This window comes from Nilaparvata lugens, chromosome 4 (genome assembly GCF_014356525.2).
Source record: "Nilaparvata lugens isolate BPH chromosome 4, ASM1435652v1, whole genome shotgun sequence".
NCBI lineage: Eukaryota > Metazoa > Arthropoda > Insecta > Hemiptera > Delphacidae > Nilaparvata > Nilaparvata lugens.
In genome coordinates, this window is record NC_052507.1 from 53,819,094 (window position 1) to 53,835,556 (window position 16,463).

At 30.8% G+C, this 16,463-nt stretch overlaps 1 protein-coding gene across 2 annotated transcripts in view; it reads left to right on the plus strand.

Annotated features, from left to right (window-relative positions):
- LOC111053043 (DNA-directed RNA polymerases I, II, and III subunit RPABC3) overlaps positions 1 to 12,028 on the plus strand; it is a 212,016-nt gene extending 199,988 nt beyond the window's left edge. For both annotated transcript variants that reach the window (XM_039425852.1, XM_039425853.1), the window contains exon 4: positions 10,376 to 12,028. In XM_039425852.1, the coding sequence (XP_039281786.1) occupies positions 10,376 to 10,493 (118 nt within the window). In that variant the 3' untranslated portion in view covers positions 10,494 to 12,028. The remainder of the gene's footprint in view (positions 1 to 10,375) is intronic.
- Positions 12,029 to 16,463: the final 4,435 nt, after the last annotated feature.

Below are 16,463 nucleotides of genomic sequence, written 5' to 3' on the forward strand. Positions count from 1 at the left end.
TTCTTCTCAACCTGAGTGTATTCTACACTTTTCAAGAACCCAGGGCTCATAAAACCTTCCAACACATCACATTCTTTTTCTATCAATCATGGTTATTATTTACTTCGTTTGAGTTTGGTTGAAGTTGTTTGTTTTAGTCTGTTTGGGGAGGGAATATAATAAAATCTTGTATCAGTAACCTTTGCCTTACCTAAAAATGTACCGACCAATTCTGATTTTCTTTTCTGTCATTCACTCTCCTGGATAAAAATGTATACCTAATCTACATTATTAAAATTTGGCCTAATAGGCCTCTAATAGTATTTCATGATTAAATTATACTGTTCATTTCAATGTGCTAGGTAGGAGCTGGATGTTTTAGTATTCTACATATTTTCAGAGTTTAATAATGTGAGATTTTTTGGAAAAGATAAAGTTGAAAACCCCGTACTTTAAACTGATAAATATTTCCTAAAATCACTTCAGTATCAGAATGACCATATCGCATAATATAATCTTCTATTTGAAAATGTCCAATAACTTGTAAAGAGAACTGTTCTGAACTTAGAATACAACTAGGGTAGGTAAATTTGTTGTTATGAATTATTTTAACCATCCTTCCATGAAAAAAAATAATATTTATTAGTATTGATTCTCAACTAACTCGATACATGAGTGATTTGATTAATTTAAATAAAAATAGATGACCATGAATTAATAAAGTTTGAACAGTATAAACTTGTGAATCAAAGTTTCAAAAGTTTATTTATTTTGCTGGTTAAAGCATCCTATGATACTTCCAAAGCCTGATCATGCTTGTAATCTTCTTCATAAAAAATTAACCTGAAAATTTCGTTTTCTATTTTAAATTTAATTAATCGAAAAAATGTAATTTGAATCACAGATAAGAACCATAGCATTGTTATTTTCATGTATATAGTTGTTTTATAACATCTCAACTTGACCACAGAACAAATCCGCGTTAGGTTGGGTCAAGTTATTGTAAATTTGACGTTTGTCTGGTGGAAATTTATCAAATAGTGTTAGGTGGTTTTGGAGCCCTGGTCTTGACGTTTGCTGTTCGTTCAGTAGTGCTGTAAATTTTTTGTAGATTTTGAAGCAACTCTGTCTCTTCTCTCTCTAATACTGGTTGTTTCTTCGATTGTCTGTCCCACTCAGGTGTTGTTCAGTGGCGTCATCGTTATGACGTCATCATCCAAGATGGCGGATGCGCGCAAAAATTTGAATCCTGGGGTGCGTGCCAGAGGCGCGTTTACAGTGTTATCAAATCTATCTTGTAAATGCACTATCTGGTACGACATGCCAGGATGATCTGTCGTCGGTTCGGTACCCACCCAAATCTCAGTCAGACCTTCCAAGTGCCTCAAATCAGTGACAAAACTAAAGAGTCGAACTTTCTGTCGATAAAAACTCTTCAAAGTGTCTCAGAGAATGTTTGTGAGCATTTAAAATCAAAGACTGATTAAGACATTAGATAAAACTTGAATTTGGTTCTTGAAATGTGTTATTTGATCTAGCATTGTCAGTGGCAAAAGCAAATACTTCTAATACTGTATTATCATAAGGTTAAATTTGTTTTTCTTTTTAGATTAGTTTCCGTTTTTAATATTTAGCAGAATATCTAATAACTCTTCTCTGTGACGAGCTATATTATGAACCTTCTCCTTGATTTACAGTGTCTTCGTAATTAGTTGAATCTATTTCCAGGATCAAACTAAAGCTTTGAAGTATCAATTCAGATGAAATTTCACATTCAATAGATTGAAATGTGTAATTCTCTGCTTCCTAATGAATTTCTGCTCTGCTAAAACCTGTACCATTAATTCTCAAGGGAGTTTTCACACATTCGCAGCCTGCCAATGTGTGAACATTCCCATAACAATCAATGGTGTTCTCTGTGCTTAGTTGAGAAACTTTAGAGATTTTCAAGCTACCCTATCTAAAAAATTGTCTTTAGGTTAATATGAAATATTTCCTGTTAACGAGCATTTTCAGTGACAATCAAATATTTATTACGATGTAATCAATCATAATTTGCTATAGGCCTTATGTAAAATGACTTGATAAGAAAAAGTCTCCCACACACTAGACACGGACGGAATGGTGAGCCAAGAAAGATATTCTCATGTCCAGTGTGTGGTAGCCTTTTTTCGATATCATAAAGCCTCTAAATTCTCATGAGGCAGGCCCTTAAATCCCTAAATTGCGATCCAAGTTATAAGCATAAGCAATCTATAAGGACAATTTAACGTATTTTATGTGGATTAAGTTAGTTATACAAATATATAAGTTATGTGATGTACATGTCAGTGTCTGAAGTACAAATCGGATTTGCATTTTTTTAAATTGATATTATTTCATTTCTTCTGGAGTGGATATCGTTTGCTATCTTGAACTTGCACTTTCAGAACCGTACTTTCATATTTTTTAATGAATCCAGATGCATTTCAAGGCACTGAGCCCGATCTTTATCTATTGCAAGTCAAGTTCTGTTTCATTTTCAATTTCAATAAAAAATTCAATTTCATATCAGTCTACCTACTATAGCATTTAAACTGAAGATGGGATTCGGTGCCTTAAAGCGCGTCCGAATACTACAGATAATGAGAATAATAGCATAGTGATAAGCATAGACGGTCTATAGTTCCATACATCTACCGTGTGATAGTAATTGAGTGATAACTCATGATGATTTGGTTGAAATATACTACTGAAACTTCAAGTTGAAGTAATGCATTTCAATCGAATAAAGTATTTTAATAGGACTGCTTGAATTGTTTTATTAATACAGAAATAACCACATATTTCAAAATGGCTTGAAAGCTGAAACTAGTAGTGCGTATATAAAAAGTGTTCAAGTGTTTCGATAAAAAAAAATCACTAAAAAGGGTACTATGTGGTTATTTCTGTATTAATTAAGGCACTCTAACCTGTACTATATATAATCAAATTCATAACGAACATGATCCATTATATTTTTATAATGACTGACATAATTATGAAAAGGAACAAATAAGAATAAGTCAACTAGTTTTTGATTTTAAATAATTTAACTACAAATCAAATCATACTGGTCAATAGAAGTTAAAAAAAATAGTAATTAGTAGTTATAGTAAATAGGTAATATAGTAGTTAATATTCAAAATCTAATAGTGGTTGACAATTTCATAGTTTTTTATTCATTCATTTATCATTTCGTTCTTTGTATGAGAAAAACTATAAAGATCAGTTAAGAAAAAGCCCAATTACCCAACTTATGTTGTGTAACATGAATATTCCAAATCTTTAGGATATGATCATTATTAACGTATAATATTTATTTGGAATCTTACAAAGTTTGGAATCATACAGGTCTATGATAAAATTGTGGGGGATAGTAGGTCTGAAAGGATTATTATTAAAACAATTGTTGAGATTAAATTGAATGAAAAATACTATTTTAAAAATGTACATATTCAATCATAATAATCAGAGAATATAAATAAATGGAATAGAATATTGATGTTATCTTAGATTAATAATAAAATCTACTGTACCGTTCATGAATATAAATTTATTCTACCCTATTTTCCTATGATATATTTGGACATTCAAACTCATATTAGACTATTTAACATGAATATTATCAAGTTTTTGAGATGAAAGTCAAAGCATATTATTTAACAAGTGGTGTTGTTATTAATCAAATATAAATTCAACTTCAATGAAATATGATATTGCTTCTAGTTCAGAACTAGAACATGACTTTAGAGTAATAGAAAAATTATTATAATCCTTGTCTAGTTTTGAAAATAATTATTATATTCAACTATTTATAAACTACAACTTTAAAACCAGTTAAAAGAAGACTCTACTTCCTTTCAATATTATTGACAATGTCAAACAATTTCATTGTCTAGAATAGATAAAGTTGATTGGATAGAGTCACATCAACGTCTCAATACAACCTATTACTTTGATTTGAAAGTATTTGATAATTTATCATTTTTCAGAATTCAGTAACCTAAAAAATCAGGGAACACCAAGGACTTTGAAAGTCCTTGTCATTTAGTCATTTATTTGAAGTCACTGATGCATGAATAAAGAAGTCATTGCTACTTTAAGGATTCAATGCCTTCAAATAAATGAATATAATTTTTTTTTAAACAGTTTTTAATAACGGAAAATTCTTCATTCTATAGTGAGGCCACGTTATAATGGCAGTGTTTGATTACCAATGGCATTGCTATCCTTGTCTTTCATTCAACAAAGCGGATAGCGCTATCTCTTTCTCGCTTTGCTCTGTTGCCAGATCGTCTTTCAACAATGTAGAATTAATAATATTAATGAATCAAATATTTCATTGATTATGAAATTATTGAAAAATATAAATTTATTGCTTGATAAAATATAATTGATTATTTTAAACGAGAATGAGCAATTAATATTACATCAATAAATCTGTATCAAAGGCATTGGCAATCCAGAGGTTCGGCAACGTTTTTCTCCTATCTTTCTCCACTGCCATTATAACGTGGACCTCACTATATAGCCAAATATTTAGTTAAAATGGCAGGTTAAAAGGTTACAGGTTATTTCCTAAGCAAAAATATGTTATAAAAATGCGATACTTTGACACAATATTTGAATTGGAGGAAAATCTTTGTAATCTAGTCTCTCTACTTATCGAACGCACCTTGTTCAATCCTCTCTCACTAAACACTCAACTCTCTCAATAAAGTCTCTCTTGAACTGGCAATACTTTATTGCTTGAACTAGATGAATCCATTGTTTCAATGATCAATTGCTAGGTTCATACAATTGTTCAGGTTTTATAGCTGTTCCTTTATTCCAATCCATTGTCGCTCATTGGCTGCTCGAAAATCATGATTAATTTTCAGGTTCCACTCTAATAACTTGTCGATAGTGAAAAGTTGGTTAAATTCATTCAATCAAACATATATAGGCCTATTTCTCTATTCATCATTGAATACAGTATGAAAAGATATAAGTTATAATATTCCAAAAAACATGTAAAATTCACTGAAAAATATCAAACAATAAATTATATACAATTCAAACAATTAATAGTCTTCTCAGGATTTTAGGTAATACAGACAAATAAAGTTAAAATCACAGACAATAATTCCTGTCTTCTTGAAAAAGAACAGTATAAGTCCATTAAGTTGGAGCTCAAAAAGTTTTTTTTTTTTAATTTCACAGCTTAAGTTTGAATTATAATTATTATTGCTTTCATGGAAATTCTGTAACTCTCTACTTTAAATTTGATAGATTCAATGATTCTCCATAGAAATAAAAAACAATAATATTATCTTGGTTAAGACTCTATTCTGAAAAGAAAATTTGAAATAATTATGGTCGTGGTTGACTTATTGATGATATTCATATCATTCAATTAACTTTCAATTAACCTGTTGAAAAAAAATTTGAGATACCCTGAAATTTTCCAAAATTCAATAATTCATAAAAAATTTTCACAAATAATAGATATTTCATACCATGCTTCAATATTCTTAAAATTCACCAATACATGAATTATTCCTTTCAACTATGCAGAACCTGGGATGATCTGTTTTTATCATCTGGAATCATCTCTGTTTCGACAGAAAATGTACGGTTTGTATAAAATGTCATTCATTGTGTAATATAAGCGCAAAGGCATTGATTTTATGATGAAAATAGAAAGAATGAATCAAGTTGGCAGTTATTACAAGCATTGCAGGTATCCTATTGTTGAGAAGAAATGAATTGATTCTCCACTGTTCTTTCTTGATTTCATAAGCATTTTCTAGATCAGTATAAGATAGGCCTACTCCAAATACAAATACAATACAAATTCTGAGAGGTTTTCTCAATCAAGAATAATAATTGAACTTTTTGATAATATTGTGAAGATAATATAAGAGGATATTGATATCCCGTCTCGTATAAAACAGATATCTATTAATGATCGTCAATTATTCATGTGCTAACACAATATTCTGATATATATTATGTTACAAAATATTTTATGTTTTTCTAATACAAAATGATAGCTAAAACAGCTCTAATGAAGGACTATAGTAGCCGGTTTCACCAAGCTCAGTCAATCATCCAAAGATCCACAGATCTCTTTTATAATTATTATGATGTACAATCTTATATGCTCCATGGTGTTATATTGACTAATATAGTTAGAATGGTGCTCATGGAGTCAATTCAAATATATCATATTCCCTTGAAAGATAGAGATAGAGATTTGCCTATTAAAAAAAAGGATTCGAAGTTCGTCTCTTAAAACTCCTCATTCGAGTTTTCTTAATACTGTTCTAATTTATATTAAAAGATTTTTAATCTAGTTCAGAATCAATCCATTTCTTTTAAACAACAGAATGCCATAAATGGAGAATATTGAGAGGATTTGGAATTATCTTTTATGGAATAAAAAATAAATAAAATTAAATCTATATTCATGATCTGGAACCTCCATTTATAATATAGAATTTATGTGATCTCAAATCACTCCACCTTAAGAAAAGGTATCTCAAGCTAGCTAGAAATTATAACATAACTGACCAATATGCAGGGAAATATCCTAAATAGGAATTGATGTCAAAATACTTTTCGTATTACTGACTTTATTCACATAAACTGATACGTCAGAGATTACATTTTCACAGTTCTTGTACTAGTTCCAAATTAGCACACAAATAATAAATCCAGTAACAAAGACATACTGTTGTTGCTCAATTAATAAATGTCCACAAATATATAAATTAATTTTTAGCATTTATAATGCAGTACCTGTTCTACAGGGTAGTTACCTAATCAAGTTAACATTCTCATTCAATGAAATATTAACAAAGAAATACTCTGCTTTAAAATGTGCTCTGCATTACCCTTCATACACTATAGACTACACAATCAAAATGAAACTAATAACAAAGTTTGATAAGAAAAAATATATGAGATCAAGAGCTATATAGAAGAATAGAAAGATCCAAAGAAAAACAATATTCATTTTGCTATGTTGTGATAAAGAAGGCGAGTTTTTTGAGAGGTGAGTGTGATTCTATTTATAATCTTTATTGGTTTTTTATTATGGAATAAAAATATTGATACATATTTTCACAATTTCATTAGTTTTTCAGAATGAAAATATTATGCCAATAAAGAGTTCAACTATTTAAATAAAATATCTGGTGTGGCGCACTCACACAACTTTCCTTGCCGTTATGAGAATTGATCACCTGACGCTAGTGTTCACGCGAATTTCAAGTCTACTTATAAACAAAGATCTGAGTCTGCTGGTGACAGGACAATAACGCTTGAGACATATGAGGTCTGCTATCTCTTCGTAGTGAATGATTCAATAGAATCAACAGTTGCCAACAATTTACAATTGAATGATTACATTTTCTCGAATTTCGTGCTTATTTTCAATTTTTGGTGAAAATGATACTGAACATTAATTGTAGAGATTTTCATGCTCAATTTACTCCACTTGATTTTTTTGTTTAAATTGAATCTGAAGCCTAATAATTGGGAGTCTAAAATCAAACTTTGCATACATGGCGCGGAGCTCCTGGAATTTTTACAGATATGAGACTTGTGGCATTTGATAGAGCTTATCAATGACTATTTTAGGTATAGATTTGATGAAAATCGTTGTAGCCATTTTTGAGAAAATCGCGAAAAACCCTGTTTTTGACAAAATTTTCGCCATTTTAGCCGCCATCTTGAATTGCATTCAATCGAAGTTGTTCGTGTCGGATCCTTATAGTGTAAGGACCTTAAGTTCCAAATTTCAAGTCATTCCGTTAATTAGGAGATGAGATATCGTGTACACAGACGCACATACACTCTTACGCACATACACTCATACACACACAAACACACACACACACACACACACACACACACACACACACACACTCTCTCTCACACACACACACACATACATACACACACCCCACACATACAGACCAATACCCAAAAACCACTTTTTTGGACTCAGGGGACCTTGAAACGTATAGAAATTTAGAAATTGGGGTACCTTAATTTTTTTTCGGAAAGCAATACTTTCCTTACCTATGGTAATAGGGCATGGAAAGTAAAAATAATGCTTGCCTTGTGTAGGGGCATCTACTGCCAGCTGTTCATTTCGGTAGACTTAATATTGCTGTCAAACAGGCTGACCCTAGAGTACTATAGAGTCATCTGAAAGTGGAAGACTAAGCTTAGCTTGTACTAATCCTCTTTCAAGAAGTCCGAATGGTTATGTGTATGTCACGCACTTCACATTTCTGGTACGAGAATACTTCTTGAGAATAATAGACAAGAGATAACAATTTTCATTCATTGTTGAATTGATCTATTCATGAAATCATCACAATCAGAAACGTGTGTACTGTATTATCATTTATCCCCTCATCATCACCTGGGCTTAAAATACTTGTGGAGAGTTGCCTTGTGGATAGTGAATAAAGAAATGTTGAATTTATTAATGTTTTCAGAAAGGATACAAAACACTTGAAAGCTTGATAATATTGAATTAAAAAGGAAATGTTGAGCCAAAATTTACAAACAACCACAACCATAACTATTACATTTTTGGTCAGCCCAAATAGAATATGACTCCATTTCAGAAATACAAAAAACATATAATACATACCGTATGCACTAATATCATAGAGATAAAAAAGCTATATTTTCTCTATGCTAATATGTAAAATATAAGTTCAAGCATTATTATATAATTTCAGTGAAAAAGTAAGATGTATGTGAAATAATAAGACAGCCCAGGGCTAAAATGGGAAAAATAAGTAGAAAATACACTTTAATGTTATTTATAATATATTTTGAAATATTCTATAAGATATTTTCTAATATTAATGAATTACATTTTATGCAGATCAACTTCTACAGCTTCTATGGCACTACTGGATGAATGCGGATGAATATGTATGTGACATGTTGGCAGTGTGGTTAGCTGGTTGTGAAGTACCACACACGGCCACTTCCCACACTGCCCTCATGACGCATGCCTCACCTACGTGCAACATGCCTTGCAACGTCGTCTCTCAACATCAGCTCAACATATTTGCTTACAATTAGTATATAAGGAATAGTAGTAGAATAAATCTGAGTACTCACTATTCATTTCAATAATTAACATGATGTTCCTAAGTGAATTATCCAATTTGAATGAAAAATTAGACAAAACTATTCCCGCATCAGAAATGCAAAGGAATTTGAGAGTATTTTTTCTTGATGATTGTATTTATTCTTAGATCACTTGCTACACTTTTGACCTGAATTTATTATATTATTCAATAAATTGATGTTAACAATACTAAGAATTATAGTTTATATCGTAATATGATGTATAAAATGCTATGTTGAAAATGTGATGTAGTGTATGAAGTGCTCTTAAATTGATTATTATTAGATAATGCTCATGTAATTTTGTATTGTTCTGTAAATGATTAATTATTAATGGAGAGTTATAATAATTATAGTAAATTTAATGAAGCCATCCTTCTCTGTGTGATTAGGAAGAACATAATGTTTGTTTTTTTATCATTGTACATATACATAATATGGATTTGACATGTGTTGATTACTATTTCATTCTTTTACCCAAACCTTCAAACCCTAATTATTGATCCAGAATTAATTGACAATCTATTCATTACACAATTAATTATGTCTGAATTGTCATAATTAATTATAGTGGATAAATTTGAGTACAACTTATTTTAAGTGAGATCCAAAGTTAATGCATACAAATTTCATTTAATATTATGGTTCATAACTAATTTCTAGCAAGTTCCATTTTAAACTTCAAGAATTATTATTTTGAAGTATTTTATTTATAAAATACTTCAGTTTCAAAAGTAATTAACTTTATAATGCCATGATTTCAATTTATGATTGGTTTCAAGCATTTCTACCACAGAAGATATCAATTTGAGCTTGTAGGATTGTGAAATAACTTGGAATGTTTACAACAACTTATCAATTTATAAAAACTTAACTTGGAATATCTACAATATAAAAAATTTAGATACACCATCCTCGGTTGCTACACCAATATCTAACTAGAGTTTACTAGAGATTGGTAATGGTGTAACAACCGAAACTAGTTTCTCAATTTTTTATTAATAAGTGGTTTTGAAAATTTTAATTGTTTTATCCTTCAATAACTACCTAACCTTGAGTAAAACACACAAAAGTTATACAAGTTTTAATAATTTCATTTTCGAAATAATATGTTCAGCAGTAAGTTGTATTTCTATAGAAAATGTCAATTGATTGATTAATTCATCATTCATGACAATCATTTTTATCGTGGGATCTTGTTTCTGACTACTGTTATTTATTGATGTTTCAGGGCCGCTTACGTTTCATTCGGAGGCCTCCTGATGCGACTACAGGGAGATCCCAACAACCTGCACGGCTTTGAAGTCAACCAAACGCTCTACCTGCTTATGAAGAAGTTGGCCTTCTAACTTAATACCAAAGTTATCTATTTATGAAAACCACATTTAAGGTGTTACATCAACATGATAAGTTTAAGTAATTGGTGACAGGGCTTTGGAAATGACTGAAGCATTGAGTGTTGGGAATTGGATATTGAATAAATATAGATAAGTAGGAATAAAGTAATGGATAAGTAATAAGTGAATGGAGGAATAAAGTAAAATATATTCTCTAGAGAGAAAAATGTAAGATATTTACTTAATTGATTTCTGCAACATGATAAGTATGAGATAAGTTTTTGAGATGTCTTGCTATTGAAATAAATTAATATAGGAGTGGGAGATGCTAAAAATACAGAAATTTTCAAGAATCTATAAAAAAATTATTCTCATGTCTAGAGTGACACTCACGGAGCTATTGAATGATGAAAGAAAGTAAGTTATTGTGTGTAGGGGAAGATATAAGGCATTTTGTAAATAGTATTCTACATTAGCATGATTCATAGTCACTATGTCGAAGAAATGACTTTTTAATTTTCTTATAACGTATCAGATGAGTAAGATATGGTAAGAAATTAATAGTAACGAATTTTATTGTCAAGCAATATTTAAGGATCTTTCCTTTCATGATTTTATCACACCAAACCAAAATTATAAGGATCAATTTGGTAATAAGTTGACTACCGCATGGATGTAAAGACATATTTACAAACATATAAAGATCTTGTATATAATATAAGATCTCTTCTTTATTGTTTAATTAACGTGGTTGTCAATATAATAATTATTATTATAATTATTCAACGTGGTTAGAAATTGATTTTAATAAAGTTGTAGGTTGTATTGAATGGAAATATGGTTAATGATTTACTAAACAAAAATGTCAACAGATTATAGGGGAATTCTCATTTTACCATGTTGAATCAAATATCATTTGCATTATAAATAATAAGAAATTGGGAAATGGATGGTTGTCTTATGAGAGGAATATGAATGATGATAAGGATTATAATATTGCTATAAAAATGTAATGACGTTTATTTTCTCTCAATTTATCTCTGTTTGTTATTGTTGTTTAACTTCCTCTCACAACTAAGCTAGCTTCCTTACTATGCATAGTGTCTTACCAATATTATCTATTAATTCTTTTTTAACAGTTTTTGAATAAATAAATAAACGGCTTGAAACTTGAATAGAATAGTTGATAGTTGAGAAATAATATGAAATGTGGAGTAACTTCATTGACATACAGAGGGGTCCAAAAAAATGTTTACACACTTAGACAGTGAATATCTTGGTAACGCACTGGCAGGCCGTTTCAGGCCGGATCAGAAAGAGCGACATCTTCACAAACAGGTATCTTCCAATGTTGTTTAATCTTTCCTTTTCAAGCAGGCGTAGCATCGCTGACGCTACACAATATGAGTCTTCAATCCTAAGGTTTCCAACGTAACCGTCGCTCCATATATCTCGGGCAGCGCTTGCGCTTCGAGCTTAACAATAACACTCGACCACAGCTGAAAATATGATCAAATACAAAAATAATGAAAAAATATATTTTATTGTGAACTGTTCATAGCTTGTGTACGGTATTAATACGCATTAATACACTGGGATAATTGCTACATCACCCGAAGACACTAAGGCGGTTTGAAATGGCCTTCAAGTTTGAATGGTCTGAGACCGCCTCACAGTTTGAATACTGATCGAGCTACCGTACTTTTTTACTAAACATTGAACTACAATACAGAGTAATATTCATAGTTGTGCGTTGTTTTGTTCCTTTACGTTCGCTGTCAATTTATTAGTGTATAAATTTTTTGGACCACTTGGTTGTAATTCATAAATTTATATAAATTAAAAGGAAACTTGCCCATAGGAACAAACTTATTTTAAGAAGTCATTTGAATTGAAAAATATTTTTCAAAGTTTTATTCGAAGTGCTAGGGGATTGAACAATTTGTCAATCTGACTCTTACATTATCAGTAACTGTACTACCTATTGTTTTTACTGCTTGTAAAATAATTAAAAAACAAATTTCCAACCAGGCATCGTTAAATTATCTTACTGGAAACTATAAATTTGCTTGTAACATGTCTATTAAAACTATGGATTAGTAGCATCTTGTAATAAACTGTTTTTTATGAGACAATGATGTTTCTTTCTATTTTCAAAGCTGAGAATTGTGTTGTACAATTCATTATTCAGACATTAAAGTTTGAATAATAACCAATTAGAAGTTGTGAAGAATCATATTGGACTTTTCCTATATTGATGTTGTTTATGTACAGAATTTATTGGAAAAGTTGTCACAGATTTTATACAAATTGAAGACAAAATTAATACTGACATTAAAAATAATTGAAGGATTTATTCATTACCGGTATATTAGTTATTCATGAGCATACTGAATGAAATAGTAATATTGTCATAATTACATAGCTATGACACTAACAAATCTCTGTATTATTTTCTACAATTTTAGTAATCTTGATTTCAATGTTTTAATAAAATTCTATACAGTAATAATACTGTTTAACAATGTTAACACTGTCTTAGAAATATTATAAAGAGTATTTTCTCGTAGCAGTGTTAATTCATCAATTTTCATATTTTTCATCATCTTAGAGCCTTGTAATTAAAGCGAATCTTTTAAACTTAACTTCAGTGCTTTTGTCTTAAACCTAAAGCCGAATTTCATTGTGATTCTAAACTTTATTCATAAAATACAACATAATATTACGAGTATTGTCACATTCAATATTCAATTATTACCATCGTACTAACAAATAAACTGTATGTATCAAATTATCTACTCGCTAGTGAATTATGGTAGTTCTCAAATGAAATTTGTTCAGATTTCTTACTCTTAATGAGAACTTCACATACTTTACAAGTTACATTCTCAATTACTAAATCTATTTATTAGATTGGAGCTATTCGTTAGGTTCCCATTCCCCATGCACAAGCTCAGAAATCATTATTTTCAAGTATCACCCTAAAAAAAAGCCTGATTGGAAACTTTCACTTTTTTATTTGACAAAAATCCTGTACTTGCTTGAAATTGTTGGTGTCATTATTCTTACTTTATATAATTAACAAACTAATTTTTATTATTGGCTTGGAATAATCTAGGTAGATTTTCTCTGTATATTTCCTATACATGGCTGTACAGTGTGTTTAAGATTGGTGTACCCATTTGTAATTACATATTTTCATAATGTATTATGTAATTTATGTGGTGTGTTAGGTAAGATTCAAGGAGATTGAACACAAAACTCAGCAACAATGGCTGCCATTAACATTAGATTAGTAACTGAAATCATTGTTCATTTCTAGGAAAGAAATTGTCGTAGAATTAAGGAACTAGAACGTTGAATAGGATTGTGTGTTAATGAAAATTTAAACAATTTTGTACACATATTTTGTAATAAATTGAAGTCTTTTTTGTAAAAAAAACTGCTGTTTATATGTAGTTTTATTTGAACCACACCTTCAAGAAAGCCAAATTCCTATTTAGGCACCTGCTTGTTCATTTGTTGCGTTTTGTAGTGAAGGAAAAATCTAATTGATTACACCATATTCCATACAAATTTACTTTTGAAGAGGGATATGCGCAGCAGAGAAAGGTAGGGATACAGCGGCGGTGATGTTGCCTTTCTAAAGTGGCCAGTGTTCTCTAGTTTCTAGTTAGTTTTTAAGTGTTCATGATACGCATACGAAGTTTCCTCTCTAAAAGCACTGAGTCTAATCGACAAATTGGCAACTGCACTTCTACCTAAGACTCTATTCATCACTGTAATTGGCTGATCTCCCTCATAAGCCCATATCTTCTAAACAAATTTTAGCGAATTTCCCAAATCTGATTGTAGTTTTCCTAACATTAAGAAGCATAAGGATTCAAAATATTAGATACCTATTTCAATTAGGTTGAAACTTGCCCCATACATAGAACTTGACTTAATAAATGTCGAGACCAAAATGATAGTGCATGTAGCTCCTATAGCCTACAGGATTAGCTTTATGCAGCTCCAAACATGAAATTTGAAAAAAATCAAAATATTTCCTGAACGGTGGCGAATGTGATTGGAGATTTGCATTCATCGCATCAAGAAGCATTGGGATGCAAACTTTCATGCAATTTAAAATACTTACTATTTTCACAAAAAATCTTAAAAACCCATGAGCTATTTTGTATTATGGACTAGAATTAACATCAGGCGTATTTTTGCCAGAAAACGAAAAGTATTTCATATTGGGTTGAAACTCACATCATACGTACCGGTAGGCCTATAGTGCTAGTGCTTGACCTGAGAACTGTCAAGACCCAAGTTGGCACCTCTTATAGCTACTATGGTGAAAGCTTTACTCAAAAAATTACAGTACTTTCCAGTTTTTATTAAGGAAACTAGCTGGCCCGGCGAACTTCATACATCAAAAAGTCAATGTAGGTATCTCATGTCACACTTGACTTTATCTGGTGAATCACAAAATTTATCTGGCAACCTTTTCAGTTTTCATTTACATTCAATAAGGTCTTCCTATGTGCTTAGTCATGCAGCATTTATTATTCCGTAAACATATTCTTCAGAATCAATTAGTAGTTATATCTACAATTAAAGTGTTGAAAATACTTAATGTTGAATCAGTGTTTCAAAGATGGATTTAATGCATTCATAGTTGTTGATTTGTCAATAGATGGTCCAGGAAATATGCGATATACAACGAATCTCACAGAATACCATTTCTTCCATCTTCCATTTTAGGATGAATAACATCAGTTTAGCTATTAGCTAAATTTGAAAAAAATTGTAAATTATTTTGTCATTCTTCAGTAATTAATGATGCAATATGAACAACTCTCTTTCATGAGGTGAATCATGTTTCTCCAACATTTTCCAGTTTCTCAATGGTAGGGGACTGATAATTATATTATTTGTATAGGTCTTCTAAGGAACCATTATCTACAGTTGGTACTAATCAACTACACTTCAACTCCAAACTACCATATTAATACCAGTACACAATTTATCGACAGTACAGGATTTTGAATAAAATTCAATGAAATATTTTAATCAAAAACACGTGATCCGCTAATCGATATACATTATACTGTCAATGTCTAAATAGTAAATTTACTAAAAACCAAATAATTCTAAACACCGAAGACAGCACAATTATTCGAAACAAAACAATGTCTTTAGAACATAAATGTTTCATGCAATCCGTTCCACTCGCGCATGCATACAAAAGAGACTGTTTTCCCGGCAGTTTCACGATGGATTCCGATGACGATGTGGTCGTTTTGTCATGGTGGCTAAGGAATAACGAAATACGAAAATACTGGGTACTCCCACTGATCAAGGATCGAGACCATAGTTCCCTCGTTGTTGCGAACTTGCTCATAAGTGATCCTATCAAATTTAAGGATTTTTTCCGAATGTCTAAGCCACTTGTTGATCGTTTGGTGGCATTGGTTGGTGCACAAATAACGAAGAGGGACACCAACTGGAGGCTGGCTGTGAGCCAGCCATTTTGTGTGTTGTTGATTTACTGCTTCCGATTAACTATTTCAAAATGAATACCTGAATTGTCCAATTCTTTTGCAACTACTTCCCATGCAATCTGTACTTTGTCCCTGTTGCTGTACTCCTTCAGTTGAAAGTCACAAAGGCACGGGCGTTTTTCTACAGCTTCGGCCAACTCTACTTGGAATGAAATTCCTGCCATAATTTTCTGTAAAATTATTTTAAATTACAATCACAAACTAAGCTAATTTAATTACTTATAATTTAATTAGTTATATTATAATTAAATTAAATCAAATTACAAATTTAAAATTAAGCTATATGACAAATTACAAATAGCTATCACACAAATTTCTACAAATCACACAATTTCTCAATGTGAAACGTGAAACTACAGCTAGAGGAAACCGATTATTCGAGTTTCACAAAATCTGGTTTCACGCAAAAAAAACTGGAATTTCATGAAGCGCA